The sequence below is a fragment of the Huiozyma naganishii genome, chromosome 7 (assembly GCF_000348985.1).
Source record: "Huiozyma naganishii CBS 8797 chromosome 7, complete genome".
Lineage (NCBI taxonomy): Eukaryota > Fungi > Ascomycota > Saccharomycetes > Saccharomycetales > Saccharomycetaceae > Huiozyma > Huiozyma naganishii.
Genome location: NC_035928.1, coordinates 585,119 through 600,922, shown reverse-complemented (window position 1 = coordinate 600,922; position 15,804 = coordinate 585,119). Strand labels below are relative to the sequence as shown.

At 47.2% G+C, this 15,804-nt stretch overlaps 10 protein-coding genes across 10 annotated transcripts; 5 read left to right on the top strand and 5 right to left on the bottom strand.

The window, feature by feature from the left end:
• Positions 1–136: 136 nt before the first annotated feature.
• Positions 137–568, bottom strand: NAT5 (peptide alpha-N-acetyltransferase subunit NAT5; the record flags this gene model as incomplete). The annotated part of the gene is made up of 1 exon (XM_022609144.1): positions 137–568. One exon carries the CDS (start codon positions 566–568, stop codon positions 137–139), a length of 432 nt encoding a protein of 143 aa, XP_022465569.1.
• A 134-nt stretch (positions 569–702) lies between these two features.
• TMA16 (Tma16p) lies at positions 703–1,245 on the bottom strand (the record flags this gene model as incomplete). The annotated part of the gene is made up of 1 exon (XM_022609143.1): positions 703–1,245. One exon carries the CDS (start codon positions 1,243–1,245, stop codon positions 703–705), a length of 543 nt encoding a protein of 180 aa, XP_022465568.1.
• Positions 1,246–1,404: 159 nt separating this feature from the next.
• Positions 1,405–2,352, top strand: TUM1 (thiosulfate sulfurtransferase; the record flags this gene model as incomplete). The annotated part of the gene is made up of 1 exon (XM_022609142.1): positions 1,405–2,352. The coding sequence occupies one exon, from the start codon at positions 1,405–1,407 to the stop codon at positions 2,350–2,352; it is 948 nt and encodes a 315-aa protein (XP_022465567.1).
• Positions 2,353–2,532: 180 nt separating this feature from the next.
• CLP1 (cleavage polyadenylation factor subunit CLP1) lies at positions 2,533–3,918 on the top strand (the record flags this gene model as incomplete). Its single annotated transcript, XM_022609140.1, has 1 exon — positions 2,533–3,918. The coding sequence occupies one exon, from the start codon at positions 2,533–2,535 to the stop codon at positions 3,916–3,918; it is 1,386 nt and encodes a 461-aa protein (XP_022465566.1).
• A 155-nt stretch (positions 3,919–4,073) lies between these two features.
• Positions 4,074–5,990, top strand: APC5 (anaphase promoting complex subunit 5; the record flags this gene model as incomplete). Its single annotated transcript, XM_022609139.1, has 1 exon — positions 4,074–5,990. The coding sequence occupies one exon, from the start codon at positions 4,074–4,076 to the stop codon at positions 5,988–5,990; it is 1,917 nt and encodes a 638-aa protein (XP_022465565.1).
• Positions 5,991–6,148: 158 nt separating this feature from the next.
• Positions 6,149–6,757, bottom strand: SRL1 (Srl1p; the record flags this gene model as incomplete). Its single annotated transcript, XM_022609138.1, has 1 exon — positions 6,149–6,757. One exon carries the CDS (start codon positions 6,755–6,757, stop codon positions 6,149–6,151), a length of 609 nt encoding a protein of 202 aa, XP_022465564.1.
• A 753-nt stretch (positions 6,758–7,510) lies between these two features.
• On the bottom strand, positions 7,511–9,394 carry BEM4 (Bem4p; the record flags this gene model as incomplete). Its single annotated transcript, XM_022609137.1, has 1 exon — positions 7,511–9,394. The coding sequence occupies one exon, from the start codon at positions 9,392–9,394 to the stop codon at positions 7,511–7,513; it is 1,884 nt and encodes a 627-aa protein (XP_022465563.1).
• A 187-nt stretch (positions 9,395–9,581) lies between these two features.
• On the top strand, positions 9,582–10,556 carry ENV9 (Env9p; the record flags this gene model as incomplete). The annotated part of the gene is made up of 1 exon (XM_022609136.1): positions 9,582–10,556. One exon carries the CDS (start codon positions 9,582–9,584, stop codon positions 10,554–10,556), a length of 975 nt encoding a protein of 324 aa, XP_022465562.1.
• A 369-nt stretch (positions 10,557–10,925) lies between these two features.
• CDC60 (leucine--tRNA ligase CDC60) lies at positions 10,926–14,210 on the top strand (the record flags this gene model as incomplete). Its single annotated transcript, XM_022609135.1, has 1 exon — positions 10,926–14,210. One exon carries the CDS (start codon positions 10,926–10,928, stop codon positions 14,208–14,210), a length of 3,285 nt encoding a protein of 1,094 aa, XP_022465561.1.
• A 191-nt stretch (positions 14,211–14,401) lies between these two features.
• On the bottom strand, positions 14,402–15,238 carry KNAG0G02580 (pheromone-regulated protein PRM4; the record flags this gene model as incomplete). Its single annotated transcript, XM_022609134.1, has 1 exon — positions 14,402–15,238. The coding sequence occupies one exon, from the start codon at positions 15,236–15,238 to the stop codon at positions 14,402–14,404; it is 837 nt and encodes a 278-aa protein (XP_022465560.1).
• Between the last annotated feature and the right edge of the window lie 566 nt (positions 15,239–15,804).

Genomic DNA, 15,804 nt, shown 5'->3' with positions numbered 1-15,804 from the left:
CCCGCGGACACAGCAACTATCACAAGCTGCTCATCGCAGTGACCATCACTAAGACCTCCAAACTGTTAATAAAAATTTTTCACTACAAAAGAGTCGCCTTACATACTATGACAGTGAGATGGCCAGCAGGGCACCTCTACAGCTGCTTCTCGTACAGCGTTGGGGTCTCTGGGTTCCTTTGGAACCCCTGGGTGGTATACCATTCGTGTAGTTGTTCCTCTGCTGTGTCGTCCAATTGGACGTACACCAAGTGCTGATGGTTCTTGGTACATTGCGTTTCTACCCACTGCAACATCTGTTCTCTGATCTCTGGTTTCTTGCTGTACGCGGGGAGCACGGCAAGCAGGTTGATCTGCTGTCCCTTGGGCACCTCCGCGGACCGTTTCTTCTGCTGCAGGGTAGTCTGCAATGCCCCGACAGGGACCTCGCCAAAGTATACGATCTGCTGGATGGAGTCGCGACCGGCCGCAGAACCGGCAACGCCAGCGCCGCTGCTGTTGCACGCTGAGCACAGCTTGGCGAACATGCCCTCGTTGTTGCTGTACACGTTGTCAATTGCTACAGACATCGTTGTGGCTGCTGCTGTTGTGGCTCTTCTCTGTCTGTAACGTCTTGTCAGTGACGTTTCTTTGTAACATTCAATATTATATCTTAGTAGTAGTAGTAGTAGATGTTGTAGTAGTTGTATATTGTACATGGAGTCTATTTGCTCACCTGCGTCGCGGTCGCATCAACACGCACCGTTTGTAAAGTGGACATCGCACCGAGGTCGTTGTCCCATTGTCTCAGGAACTTGACGTTCGCCTCAGAGGTAAGGTCCGGCACGAGAAACCCAGTCTCCAACTCGCGTTGCTCCACCTCGCGCCTCTGCTGCAGGGACTCCTGCCTCTTCGAGGGCGGCCTGTCCTTGCGTCTCTTCTCGACAAGTGCATCCAACTCTGCGTCGTCCCGTGCAATGAACAACGATATGAACTCCACGGTCTCCTCCAGGGAGAAACTGGTCTTCGAGGACCACTCCTCCGAGTTCACCAAGTCCTGGATAAACTTGACCCGCTGCAACTCACAGGCGCGGCGGTCGAAATGCAACCGTTTCTTCAAAGCCAACTTCTCCTCCCGCAGCGTCGCACGGTTCAACTGCTTGAACCGCCGCCCGTTCGGGTGGATCACCCCGGCGGGCTTCCCCGTGGCCTTCCGCGCCGCCTTGATGTTCTTGTGGATCTTCGACAGAGACTTAGACAGCGGCATCGTCGTGTTGTGGCGTTGTGTCTTTGCAATTTCAGAGAGAGGGCATCGCAACTCATCGCATCAACAGTTTATAAAATTTTACTCTTTGGAATCGAAGACTTTGACTGCCACTGTGAAGGTTGGGTTGTCGTCGCTGGAGGGTACCGTGAGTTCTGCGAGATGTTGTACAAGTTGCTGAACGGTGCTGAGTTTGGGAAGTTGGCGGAGAAGTGTGTTCAAGGGGGCACACGGCTTGTGGCGCTCGATGCGACGTGGTTCATGCCGAACGTCGCAAGGGATGCGTTCGAAGAGTTTAAGATGCCAGGGGTCCGCATCCCACAGTCTGTGTTCTTCGATATTGACAGCGTGAAGGACGTGGAGTCCCCCTTCCCGCATATGGCCCCCTCGCTAGCGGTTTTCAACGAGAAGATGGGCCAGTTGGGGTTGCGCACGGATGACACACTCGTCGTGTACGACCGTGTGGGTAACTTCAGTAGTCCACGGGCAGCATGGACCCTAGCGCTGTTTGGTCACAAGGAATTGTACCTGTTGAACAACTACAACTCGTACAGGGCTGCCGGTTTGCCCCTCGAGGACACGACTATGGACTCTGAGACACGCTTCCCACGCACAGTGTACGAGTCCCAAGTGGACCACACCGCTGACCAGATCGTCAGTTATGAGCAGATCGTGGAACATGTCCGTAACGAAGACTTTGCCTCGGGGAAGATTAACTTGTTCGACGCAAGAGCGAACCCACGGTTCACCGCTGAGGCGCCCGAACCAAGAAAAGAGATCCCCTCGGGCCACGTCCCAGGTGCCCAATCTCTACCCTTTGGTGGGCTACTACTGCAGGGACCCACAGGGACCGAGGACCAGAAACTGTACCCGGAGTCCCCCGAGGAGACCGCTAAACTCGTTAACGAAACCATCGCTAAGTTCAACAACGGCGCTCAATTGGATCCGAAGAAGCCCACAGTGTGTATGTGCGGGACCGGGATCACCGGGTGTATCATCAAAACAGCCCTAGAGCAAATGGGACTCAACGATGTCAAACTCTACGACGGATCCTGGACAGAGTACGCCCTACGGTCCAAGAACGACCCCACGTTGCTTGCCAGAGGGTGAGACGCCATGAAAACCCCGATAAACTACTACGTAAACTGTATGTAAAGGAGACCGGCTTACGTCTTGTGCGTTACTGTAAGTTCTCTTTAAAGCCTTTATTCAATTGCAATTGAACACTAAGAAGAGCAGCACTGCTAAGACACAACGGTACCGTTGATAACATACGCATCGCCCCAGCACATGTCGCTCGATACAGGTGTACTTCCAGGGATTGATGTTGCCACGGGTGACGCAGCAGACGGTTCTGCGAACTCGTTCATCACGGATACCAACGAGTCCCGGACGCTGGTCATCCCCATGGGACAACAGTGGTTCGTGGACCCACCGAGAGACGCGAGGGTCTCGCTGAAAGTGGTCAGCGGTGTTGCAGAGGTGTTTGGCACAGAGTTGGCCAACGACGTGGAGTACACTTTCCAGGATTGGAAGTTCTCTCTGTTCGCCATTGAGGAGACGACTCTCACTTGGAGATGCACTTCGGTGATCCCAGACCTCGCTGAGTTTGTGACAAACCGTGTTGCTGCTAACTCGACAGCAAAATACGTCTACAACTTACACTTTGCCCTGGAGAAGCTTAGAAACTCGTCCTTCGAGGGTCCAAAAGTGATCGTCTTGGGTGAAGCCCAGGTAGGGAAAACCGCATTGTGCAGAACACTCTGCTCTTACGCAATCAAGTACAGGGATTACCAGCCCGTGATGGTTAACCTAGATCCTCAGGAACCAATACTGGCTCCGCCAGGGTGTCTCACTGCGACACCAGTGTCAGATCTGCTCGACTTGCAGTCACCTCAATGGGGTCAGACACTGACCAGCGGTGCTACGCAGTTACACGGGAAGCAACCACTGGTGAAGAACTTTGGACTGGAACTCATTGGAGAGAATCTAGAACTGTACTTAGAAACCGTTAGACAGTTGAGCAGTGGGGTCAGAGAGAGGACGCAGCAGGACTCCGTGGTTCAGCGGTCAGGGTGGATTGTGGATACACCAGCTTCAGCGTTAAATAACCCGCAGATCTTACAGGCGGTAATCAAACAGCTGGGAGTAGACGTCATAGTCGTGTTGGCCCCAGAAGACGAACACTGGGTCGAAACACTCGACACGCTCTCACAAATCATCGATAGAAACAGCATCATACGGATCCCACCACTCACGGGTGCCGTCCCAGTCGACGACGTGTACAAGAGACTGCTACAAAGAAACGCTATACGTGATTATTTCTACGGGGATTTGAACACGGTGCTGAGTCCGTACATGATCAGCGTCGATTCTCAAGATCTAACAGTTTGGAAACCCAGGGGAACAATGGATCTCGTGGAACATCCAGATGCCTCCAAATTGGAATTCATCCCGGTCCCCGTGGACCAGAGTAATTTGCAACACGCACTCGTGGTGATCACCACTGCACCGAGAAGGGCCAGACCGGAGGAGGTCATGGCGAGTCCCATATTGGGATTCGGCCTCATCACAGAAGTCAACGAAAGGCGACAGAAAGTGAAGATCCTGCTTCCAGTACCGGGACAACTCCCCAACAACGCACTGGTCCTTACTGCGCATAGATACCTAGAGTAAGACAACTACTCGCATTTTGGCACTCTGTATTATATGTATGTGACATTGAATTAATAAAACAAGTTTAAGCTACCTTGCGCCGTTATAACGTGTACGTTGATCGTTGAGAGGGACCCTGCAACGTTACTCTTACCTTTTAGAGTGGCCCAGATAGCATGTTGGCGGATGAAGGTGCACCGGCAGTAAGAGAGCAGTTTGTTGTGACCACGACGCTGACACCTTACGACGTAGCAGTGCTAGCGTTGATCCAACTTCATTTATCGCAGGAGCTCAAAGTACCCCTCAGATGCATCCTGGTGTTGGTTTCTGGTACTCTGACACCACAGAGGTTTAAGGGCATGTTTGATAAACAGATTTTGTACGAGCCTGGGCAAGAGCCTCTTTTACCCGTATTGAGCAGTGTGGTTCGATGCCTCATGGAGCACGGTCCCACTGATAAAGACACCGCGGTTTTGAAGTTGCTCAAGACATTGAAGCAAATACAGCTGTTTGAGCACATTGTACTGCTAATACGACATTTGAAAGGGTTGAATATTACTAGGGGAAGCTATTTGGGTCAGTATATTGATAACTGCTCCACTGTAACTTCCGTCAGTACTTTCGACGATAGGAATGCGTTGATGGATAACTTGAAGCACTTTTACCAAAATTTCATAGACTGCGCGGATGACATATTACTGGGCAAGTTAAGCCAATTTCAATGTTCGATCCCCATATGGAACAATGATCAAGTCCATGACAACTTGGGGGAAGATAAAGAAATGATCGACATTTTCAAAGGTCTGACACAGGGGTTAAAGAAGGATCTAAACTCGGCTGGTACGATAATGGTGTCACAGGACCATTTACAGAACATATTGAACGCAGAACTGCAAAGGTTGATTGAAGATGAGGCACCGAACCCTTTTGAAACAGAACGGTTAAATAAGCTGATCGACAATCTTTCGCTACAGGATTTGGCCGTATTCCCCACTGTGCATATGTTGAACTATCTCCATTTTGTACAAGAGCACCGCTACCAGGACGCACTTGATTCACTACACAGTTATTATGATTACATGCTGGCTAAAAACTCACAGGCAGATTTCCATATATCGTTATTGAGTCTTGGTCTGTTTCACCTGAAGTTTAATGATAAGGAGGCACCCGTTTCCGCTTTTCTTGAAGCGTTTAAGATTGCTCGTGATAACAGAGATGTTAAGACTTTGAACCTGATACACTTGGCGATACTAAAATACATAGAGGAGCATCCCCGAGAATCTGTGTCGCTACAGGACAAAGTGAATAAAGTCATTGGGAATCTGAAAAAACATTCGGGCAATAACAGTGTTCTCATATTTGAAGGTGCTTATCAGGCAGAAACGTTGATCGCACTGGGGGAAAACAGTGATGTGGTCCATATTCTTGAATGTGCATTCCAGTTCTTGACCATTGCCTTGCAACAGGATCAAAGCAAGCGTTGGTCTCGTGAATCGTTTGCGTTTTGTTGCAAAATGTGGGATGTAATAGGATACCAGTCCGTCACCAAAGTGTATCGCCAATTCTACGATGAAGACCCCCTAGATTTACAGATCGACAACGCGTTGAAAACAAGAGACCTAGGGGAAATGAAACTGTTGTTGCCCATATTGGAACTCCCGACACTGAAATATGAGCAGCAGATGAAATTGCAATTGGTAGAAATACGATATATCTTGGAAACTGGAAGTTTGAGTCAAGCAATGGAGAAAGTATGTGAATACATCGATGAGTGCACCAGCCCTGTGAGAGATAACAGATGGATCTTTGAATTTGAAGTCGCAGAGTGCGAAGTACTCATCAAGGGAGGCGTAGGATCCCGATCTCTGCCTCTCCTGGCCAAGATGATCGAAAGAAGTAGAATAAATGGGAATCCATTGCAAAGTTCACGGTGTTTGGTGCTTCTCAGTGAGGTTCTTTTCCAACTGGGGAAGTTCGAAGAAACTTTCAGTCTGTTAAGGAAGAACCTAAACAGTCTCTTACAGTTTGAAGAAGTTAAACTCAAAGCAGCAAAACTCTTCGCAGAAGTGCATGAAAAGTTGATAGGTTCATAATACCACCGCTAAGCTATCTACCGCTCTCTAAGCCACAACAAAACATATTAGCATGAAAATGATACCTTGAGGAGATATCAGTGTTTACAAAAAAGAGGTTGTAATACGTAGAGAAATAGTCCATATTAGAGCAGCTAACTAGCAATTACGTAAACTTATTAATTCTTTGAGGTAGTGTTGGACCAAAGTGCGTTCGATGGAGAAGCTGTGACAGTGACGTAAGCAGTGACTGGGTCAGCGTTTACAGTTACAGTCTCAGTCTGCGCAGCACTAACGGTAACAAATTTAGTAACTGGAGCACAACCGTTAGCAGTTTGTGCGCTCTTTTGAGTTATAGTAGTGTACAAGGTGGTAGTAATCGTGGAAGTGCTTTTGTCCTCGATCAAGGCAGATTTTCTCTCAGAGGAGAGTGTGCTGACCTTGGATTGAATGGAGGCAATTGAAGATGGTGCGTTAAAAGTGGTGGTAGCACTGACAACGGCTTTTTCCTCCTCCTTGTTGACAATTGCAGGAGTGGTGGTTCCCCCCGTTGCAGTTGTAGGTTTGGTTTGCCATACTGTATAGTAAACAGTAGCGGTAACCAAATAAGTTGTAGTGGCATCACTGTATGTGCTAGTAGTCAATTTTGGCATAACAGAATAGTCTGGGGCTAGAGTTGTAGTAAGCCCATTGTTGTTTAAAACCTCAGTGGTTGTCTGGTTAGTAAACGCAGCGGAAGCGACAGAAAGGCCTGCGATCAGGATAGCGGAGATTTCTTTGAAGAGCATTTTGAATTGTTAATAGTAATTTGAGAACAGAATTAGAGGAAGAGAAGATGAAGAGAAAAAAATAACAAAAGTTTTGTAAGGAATGACTAGGGTAGGATTTAGAATAGTTTGAATTGTGTGAGAAGTTCTGAGTGATATACTTCGAAGCAAATTCAAATGGAGTTCGTTTAAAAGATTGTATAAGTTGGGAAATAAAAAAGTGGTAAAAGAGAACCGGAGAGTTGTTCTGAGTTCACTTGCTTTAATCTGAAAGTTCAAAGATGTCTGTTCTTGTTGAGATTACTATGAAAGAGTTAAGAAAAGGATTTAAATGGCCAAAATTCTTTTAACAAGGAATCAAGGAATAACCCACGAAAAAAAATGGATAAGCTCTCTAACATCGCACACGAGGACACCAAACGGATAACACCGGTAACAGTCGTTAGCTTATATATATCCTGGATCAAGGGTGCCAAGCGGTTCTGGCATTTCGCGTATTTGTTCGTTTATTCAGGTTGAAATGTTTGTTTGATTTTGTGACACGAAAACGCGAAAACGCCAAATGTTAAGATGTTTCCCGATTGGGAACAAGATCTCTATTGTTATATAATGAAAATCAAGTTTTTGAGGTCTTCGGGATTTGCAAAACCTTCCCTTAACGGAAGGTGTGGTTGTTGTGCCTGAAGTTACCACACACACATACACACATCTCCTGAGTTATCTATACGTGTATGTATATGTACATAAGCTATTTTTACTTTGGTGGAAAATGTTTTAAAAAAACTTTCCGCTTAAGGTCACCAGCTCTGCTAGTTGGGGATTGGATTCGGCGTGTATCTTCGAGAGGTTCAAGATAATGCCAGCAATAAACCTCCCGTTATTAAACACACTCTTACTCCCATTATCCGGTTTATTTTTCAAATTTAGAGCGGTCGCAAGCAACTGGTCCAACTTCGGCACAATTTCGCCCCTGAACAAAAGAATATCCTCCAATGAAACCTTCGCCAGTTCGCAATTACGTATGTAAATTCCGACGGTCTTGGTCATTTGAAACAAAAACTCGACGGAAACGCCACTTCCACCTGCAGTGAAGCTTGCTGGTCCCTCTTCAAATTTGAACGCCTTGACAAGTAAGTTCTCTACTATTGTGTTAGGAGGCTGCGTTCTTGCAACTAGCAGTTTATCCAGTAGCAAGCAGGATAATACACTACCCCTCTCTTGCACCACTCTCAGTACACTAGAATTTGGTGCAGTCGCCAGTGTCAGTAATGTGGAGCTCGGAAACACCGTTATCACCTTCTTCAATAAACTATCTAACAATGGCGACAGGTTTTCAAAGTATGCTAATTGCGCAGAGCATTTCTGACAAAAATCAAAGAGTTTCTTTGCAGCGGGTGTTTGTAGGAACATCGCATTGTTCATATTAAAGACTTTTTTAAGGATATCAAGGTATCCCTGGTATTGAAACGGATCCTTCAGTACAGTTTCGACGTTAATAAGCTCCTCGAGAGTGATACCTTCTATTATGGCGTCAACGTCCGCTCTTTCCGATATTGAGTTTGTTAGAATCAGTAGAGCGGTGGCAACAGTGTAGTCATTCATATTTGTCTTCAGAATATCTAAGCATATATTCCTTTCATCCCTGTTGCAACAGGTCAGATTGGCCGATATGTGCCCAGCTATACTCATAATTCTTCTCATTATAATCAGTTTATTCGTAAATATTTTTGATGACAGATTATCCAGGGCACTTAATAATTGTTCCTGCATGGATGGTACGATGGAGGAGTCTATCTTCAAATTGCTTTGGTTGGAAACTATTATTTCCAAACCTTGCGAAATATTGAACAAAATGTCCGTATCCGGATCGGAGCTCGTAGTGTCTGATTCCTCATTCTCCTCGCCCTCTTCCTTGTCGTTCACTTCACCATCACAAAGCACGGTACTTTCCAATGATGCTGAGGTTTGAAGGATACAATTGGCAAGAACCTCGCAATCGTGTGACGTACTGTTCTTTGTTGTGACTGAAAGGCAATCTACTAGTAAATCGCTTGCAAGGACGACATTTTCGCCATCCTCTGAATAACCTGACAAGGTGTGCTCTAAGAATTTGAGGAGGTGTGTACGCATTTGGGGTAAAACTCTGTTTGTACAGCTTTCATTGTCCAAGCAGAGGTTTTTCATCGTGACTATGGATCTCATGTGAATCTCCAAAAGAAGTTGGTCATTTTGGGTTTCCTCAAAGGGCAATTTCTCCAACTCTAAGATCTGACTAATGTAATAGAATAGCGTATTCTGATCCGTAGTTAAACCATACTCGTGTTCCAAAAGATAATGTCTGTTGGTATCATTGTCAACCAAGCAATTTGCCACACATCTGATCAATTCCGAGCTTAGTCTCCAGTGGGCAGTATTACCTGAGGGGAGTGCAGGTTTCCCAAATGCACTAGCCAGAGTCCTCTCCAGTAGACGCAACAATTCACCGAAAATTCCGGTATCCCGTACCAAATCCCGGTTCTCCGGAGATCTCAGACTTACAGCGAGATTGTCCAAGAATTGTAGAGACTTTTGTAGAAAATCATCATTCACTAAAAGGGAATCCAGGGACTCCGCAGTAAGTAGTGGTTTCAGCCCAAAGAGTATCTCCTCGTAGTCCATTATTATCTTTTGTTCCAGTCAACTTGCTCGGACCTTACTCGAGGGGACTGTTCTTCCAGCCGCATCGCAATTGTGAAAAGATTTGGAAAATTTTTGTAAGCCTTTTCATTCAGTTCAAGTAGGTATAAATTGGCAACGAAAGAAGAGGCCTGTTCCTAATCGCAAGGCTGCAGTTGTAGGTGAGGTAATGTTTGATCCAGATACATTGCCGTACTATGACCCTGCTAAAGAAAGGAAGGTTGCGGTGATAACGGGGGGGACCGGCGGGATAGGATACTATACAAGTTTACACATGTACCTACACGGTTACGTCATATACATGTGCGGCATGAATTCGCATAGGGTCAATAAGGTGATACAGGAAATCGTGAAGGAGGCAGAGACGCGGGTTATTATGAGTCCCAAGGATACATTACTGCGAAACGCAATTTTCGGAAGCCTACGGTACATTCATTTAGATTTAAGAGATCTGAACTGCGTGGAGCGGGCCGCCGCGAAGATTGAAAAGTTGGAAGAAAAGGTAGACGTCTTGATCAATAACGCTGGCATAATGGCCGTTCCCTACGAAGAAACGAAGGACGGATTCGAAGTACAGTTGCAGACTAACTACATTTCCCATTTTCTCTTGACAATGAGGTTACTGCCCTTACTCAAAAAAGGCGACAGTCGAGTAATATCGCTCTCTTCGATCGGACACAATTTGGAGTTTACGTACTGGAAATTGAGCCAGAGTTTCAAATTCCCTCCTAATTTAATCTTCACTTGGTTTCGCTACGCGATGAGTAAAACAGCGCTCATCCAGGGAACCAAAATGCTCGCCATCAAAAACCCAGACGTGTTATGTCTTTCGTTGCACCCGGGACTGGTCATGAACACCAATCTGTTCAGCTACTGGACCAGACTCCCGATCATAGGCATCTTTTTCTGGTTGCTCTTCCAACTCATCGGCTTTTTTTTTGGAGTATCAAATGAGCAGGGCGCAATTGGAACACTACGATGCGCACTGTCACGGGATATATCTGCGGAAAACGATAACGGCAAGTACTATACCACTGGAGGAGTGGAGTCTAAGAGTAGCAGTGTCGCAAACAACCTGGACGACGCAGCGTCATCGTGGATTTGGACAGTTCATGAATTAAAGAAGCGTGGATTTGAAGTTTAGTCTGCGCTGGCCGAGGCACATAAAGAAAAAAAATGAACTTCTTTGATAGAACAACATGTATACTAGCATATATACCCACCTTCACTTTGAGCATCCTGCCCCGGGAGGCCTGTGTAAACGCAGCAGTCAACGACGAAACATCATCACTGCAACCAGTGCTGTGTCACAAAAGCCGTTACCGGGGAAAATGTGTCACATATTAATATTTTTCACTCATAAAAAAATAAAAATTTTTCAACTCTTTCATCGAAGATTCAATTCTTCACTACAAAAGGTAGACGTTGCTGAGTCCTTCTCTCGGTTTGCATCTTTGGGAACCGCGTTATAGTCTGTGTTGAAGTTTAGTTAGTGGACCGTCATCGAACAGAGATGTCTACTGAAGCAACAGGTTTTGTGTTGGAAAACACAGCCCGTAGAGATGCGTTAATTGCTATTGAGAAGAAATACCAAAAAATCTGGGCAGAGGAGCACCAATTTGAGATTGATGCTCCCTCCATCGACGATGAACCCATCACCATGACGTCCGAGGAGTTGCACGAGAAATACCCGAAATTCATGTCCTCCATGGCCTACCCATACATGAACGGTGTACTGCACGCTGGTCACTGTTTCACTCTATCCAAGGTTGAATTTTCAATTGGTTTTGAGAGAATGAACGGTAAGAGAGCCTTGTTCCCATTGGGGTTCCACTGTACCGGTATGCCCATTTTGGCTTGTGCGGACAAGTTGAAAAGAGAAGCTGAGATGTTTGGCCGGGACTATTCCAATGTACCAGCTGAAGAGGACGAGGAGCCTGTCAAGGAGGAGACGCCAAAAGAATTGGAGGATATCACCAAGTTCAAGGCCAAGAAGTCAAAGGCCCAGGCCAAGAAGGGCCGTGGTAAATATCAATTCGAGATTATGCTGCAATTGGGTATCTCCAGGGACGACCTGTACAGTTTTGCTGACCCACACCACTGGTTGGAATATTTCCCACCGCTGTGCCAAAAGGATTGTACTTCGCTGGGTTCCCGTATTGACTGGAGACGTTCCTTCGTTACCACCGATGCCAACCCGTACTACGATGCCTTTATTAGATGGCAAACGATAAGGTTAAAGGAGTTGGGGAAGATCAAGTTCGGTGAACGTTACACGATTTACTCCGAGAAGGACGGTCAAGCTTGTATGGATCACGATAGATCCTCCGGTGAAGGTGTCGGCCCTCAAGAATATGTTGGTATCAAGATTGAAGCGACCGAATTTGCACCAGCTGCCAAGAAAATCTTGGAAGGCGCTAAGGAGTTGGACCACTCCAAGAAATTCTTCTTCGTGGCAGCCACTTTGAGACCCGAAACTATGTATGGTCAAACCTGTTGTTTTGTTTCTCCAAAGATCAACTACGGTATTTTCGATGCAGGCGACTCGTACTACATAACGACTGAGCGTGCATTCAAGAACATGTCCTACCAAAAGCTGACGCCAAAGAGAGCCGACTACAAAGCCGCTTTAACTGTAAGTGGTAAGGACTTCATTGGTACCAAGATCAAGGCACCATTATCCGCCTTCGACGAACTAAGAATTTTGCCTATGGAAACTGTTATCGCTACCAAGGGTACTGGTGTTGTCACTTGTGTGCCAACGAACTCTCCAGACGATTACATGACTACCAAGGATTTGATCAACAAACCGGACTACCACGGCATCAAGAGCGAATGGGTTATTGATGACTTAGTTCCAATCATTCACACTGAAAAATACGGAGACATCACCGCCAAAACTCTGTGTGAGGAGAAGAAGATCCAGTCTCCAAAGGATGTCAACTTGTTGGCTGAGGCAAAGAAGGCTGCTTACAAGGAAGATTACTATTCCGGTGTTATGATTTACGGGAAGTACAAGGGTGAAAAGGTTGAAGAAGCTAAGGCTAAAGTGAAAGCTGATTTGATCAGCACCGGTGAGGCGTTTGTCTACAACGAACCTGAATCTCAGGTGATTTCCCGTTCAGGTGATGACTGTATCGTCTCGCTAGAAGATCAATGGTACCTTGACTACGGTGAAGAGGAATGGAAAAAGCAAGCCATCGAGTGTCTGGAAGGTATGGAAGTCTTCGCTCCAGAAGTTAAGAATGCGTTCGAGGGTGTTTTGGACTGGTTGAAGAACTGGGCCGTCTCCCGTAGTTACGGTTTGGGTACTAAGCTCCCATGGGACAACAAATATTTGATCGAATCTTTATCGGACTCTACCATATACCAATCCTTCTACACTATTGCACACTTGTTGTTCAAGGACTACTACGGTAAGGAAGTTGGTCCACTAGGAATTACTCCTGATCAGATGACCGACGAAGTTTTTGATTTCATCTTTTACCGTACTGACAAAGTTCCATCCTGTGGAATCTCTGAAAAATCGCTGCGTACTCTAAGAAGAGAGTTTGAATACTTTTACCCCTTAGATGTTTCCATCTCTGGTAAGGATTTGATTCCAAACCATTTGACGTTTTTCATCTACACTCATGTTGCCTTGTTCCCCAAGAAGTTCTGGCCAAGGGGTGTCAGAGCGAACGGTCATTTAATGTTGAACAACGCAAAGATGTCTAAGTCTACTGGTAACTTCATGACTCTGGAGCAAACTGTTGAGAAATACGGTGCTGACGCTTCGCGTATTGCGCTTGCCGATGCCGGCGACACTATTGAGGATGCCAACTTTGACGAATCCAATGCGAATGCTGCGATTTTGAGACTGTACAACTTGAAAGAATGGGCGGAAGATATTATCAAGAACATCGATACTTTGAGAACGGGTCCAATCACGGAATTCTTCGACGTTTCCTTTGAGAACGAGATGAACGCGTTGATTGAAAAGACTGCTCATCAGTACAAATTGACGAACTACAAGACCGCTTTGAAGTATGGTCTGTTCGACTTCCAAGCGTCAAGAGATTACTACCGTGAGGCGACCGAAGTCATGCACAAGGATCTGGTGCTGCGTTACATTGAGACGCAAGTGTTGCTTCTTGCGCCAATTGCTCCACATTTTGCGGACTTCGTGTACCGTGAATTGTTGCACAAATCTGGTTCTGTTCAGACAGCGAAGTTCCCCACTGCCTCCAAACCCGTTGACTTGTCCGCGATTGCTGCTTTGGACTATGTGAGAAGTGTGCAGAGAAGTATCAGAGAAGCGGAGGGTCAAGCGCTTAAGAAAAAGAAAGGTAAGGGAGCCGAGGTGGACGCTGCGAAGCCTATCAAGTTGTACTTGTTGATTTCTGAGTCCTTCCCCGAATGGCAAGAGAAGGTTGTTGAACTTGTTAGAGAGATGTTTGCCAGTCAGACACTCGACGACAACAAGAAGATCAAGGAGAAGGTCGAGCCAAGGGAAATGAAGCGTACCATGGCGTTTGTCTCCCTGATGAAGCAGCGTCTAGCCGTTGAACCAGCGGACAAAGTGTTCCACAGGGAGATTGACTTTGACGAAGTCGCTACTGTCAAGGCTGCCCTGGCCAACATCAGGAACGCGAGTCAAGCGTTCAAAGTCAGCGAGTTTGTCGCTGTGAGCTACCCTAACGGTGCTAAGAGTGCTAAGGATATTTTCACTGGTGAGGAAGTCGCTTTGCCCGGCGTTGCTAAAGTGGTGGAGAACGCTACTCCTGGGAATCCCGGGGTCCTTTTCCAAAACTGCTAGAAGGAGAGAAATTTGTGGGGCCAGCAGTCTCACCTGAATAGATAATATATGTGAAAGTATTTTTGATAAAATATAATGAGAATAGAAAGAGAGGGTATATATATATATATATATTGATTGTAAATGCTATGAAGGGGTTTTAACAGAGTGAGACACTGTGAAATGCAAAAAGGTCGGGGGTTCGTTTCGTTTCAATTGTTTGAAGGGAGTTCGATTTTCTCGAACAAGACTTTCCTCTCTGCGAGCTGTTTGAAGCGGTCGAGCAGTGCGCCCGTGGAGTGGAGTCTCTTGAACTCGGCGACGGAGTCTATCTCTCCAGCACCGATGACTGGGACTCTGTTGACGAACAAGTATGGCAGTTGTTGCGAGGACCCACCTGGCAGTTTCTGCGTTTCTATATAGTTCTGCAACTCTTCCCCGTACCTGTGCTTATCGAGGTCTACCACGGCTGCGCCTGGCGAGATCTCGTACTCCGTGGAAAGCACTTTCCTGACGTGGTCTGCGAGGGAATTCCGTTCCGAGGATTTGATGAACAGCACGACTGGGGACATGTTCATGACCTCAGTGAAGGTGGACAGTGGATCCCATGGAGCGTCATCTGCGAGCAACTCTGTAGCGAGCACTTTCTTCTTCTTCCTCCTGTCACCTCTCGCTGTAGGCTGTGTCTGTGCGTCGATCTCCTTCCGCACTGCGGATATCTCCTGGTCCACTTTCTGCGAGTTCAACTGCGCCTCCTTCGAGTCCACCACAGCTGCTGCCGTGATAGTGCTCGTAGTTTTTGCAGAGACCGTGGTGCTAGCGTACAGTGTTGTGGTAGCAGTCCTAGCGTCGCTGTACAGCTCAGTCACCTGTGCGATGTGAGCAGACGCATGTTCCTGTCCTGCGTGCTGTTCACCACTGAATATATCCTCTGCGTAATCGTTCCAAGTGCAAAGCAAGAAGACGGCCACCCCTGCAAGCACGAGCGCCGAGGAGAGAATCCTCCTACCTCTGTTCCCTACACTTGCTACCTTCAATTGTTTACCCATGTTCCTTCCAAAAGTGATTATCCTGCTTATGCTCGAGCACACAGGGGAGAGACAGTAACACTACGAAGAAAACACACAACACACAAGAAAGGTGGTCCCGGGGAGAATCCGCTTCTTTATATGAACCGCACCACCGGGGGGACCCGCCTCAGCTCGAAACGCACATGAAACAGCGAGCACATCGTCGTCGTCGGGAACCCCATCCTGCGCCAGCGAGAGTCCAGATGCCCACAAACACCCAGAACGCGACGGGAAAACACGAAAAGTAAAACGACGCTAAGAGGCGCTGCCGAGAAACGCCGCGGGAAACGACGAAACGAAGAGGTTTTTCCGAGATCCGGGCCTCGAGAGAACGAGCCCCGGCGGGGAACGACGCGGGCAGTGCGGCCCTGCGGCGGTTTCTGAGCCAAGATCCCGGGCCGCTGAGGTAACGCGGGCGGCCGTATAGGGGCGCGCAGAGGAGTCCCGCAGGCGGGCGGAGGGATCTGCAAGCGGGCTTCCCCTTTGGGGAAACGGGGCGCGGCTCGTTTGCGCGCCGCGGGCTTTCCCGATGCGGAAGGGCATTC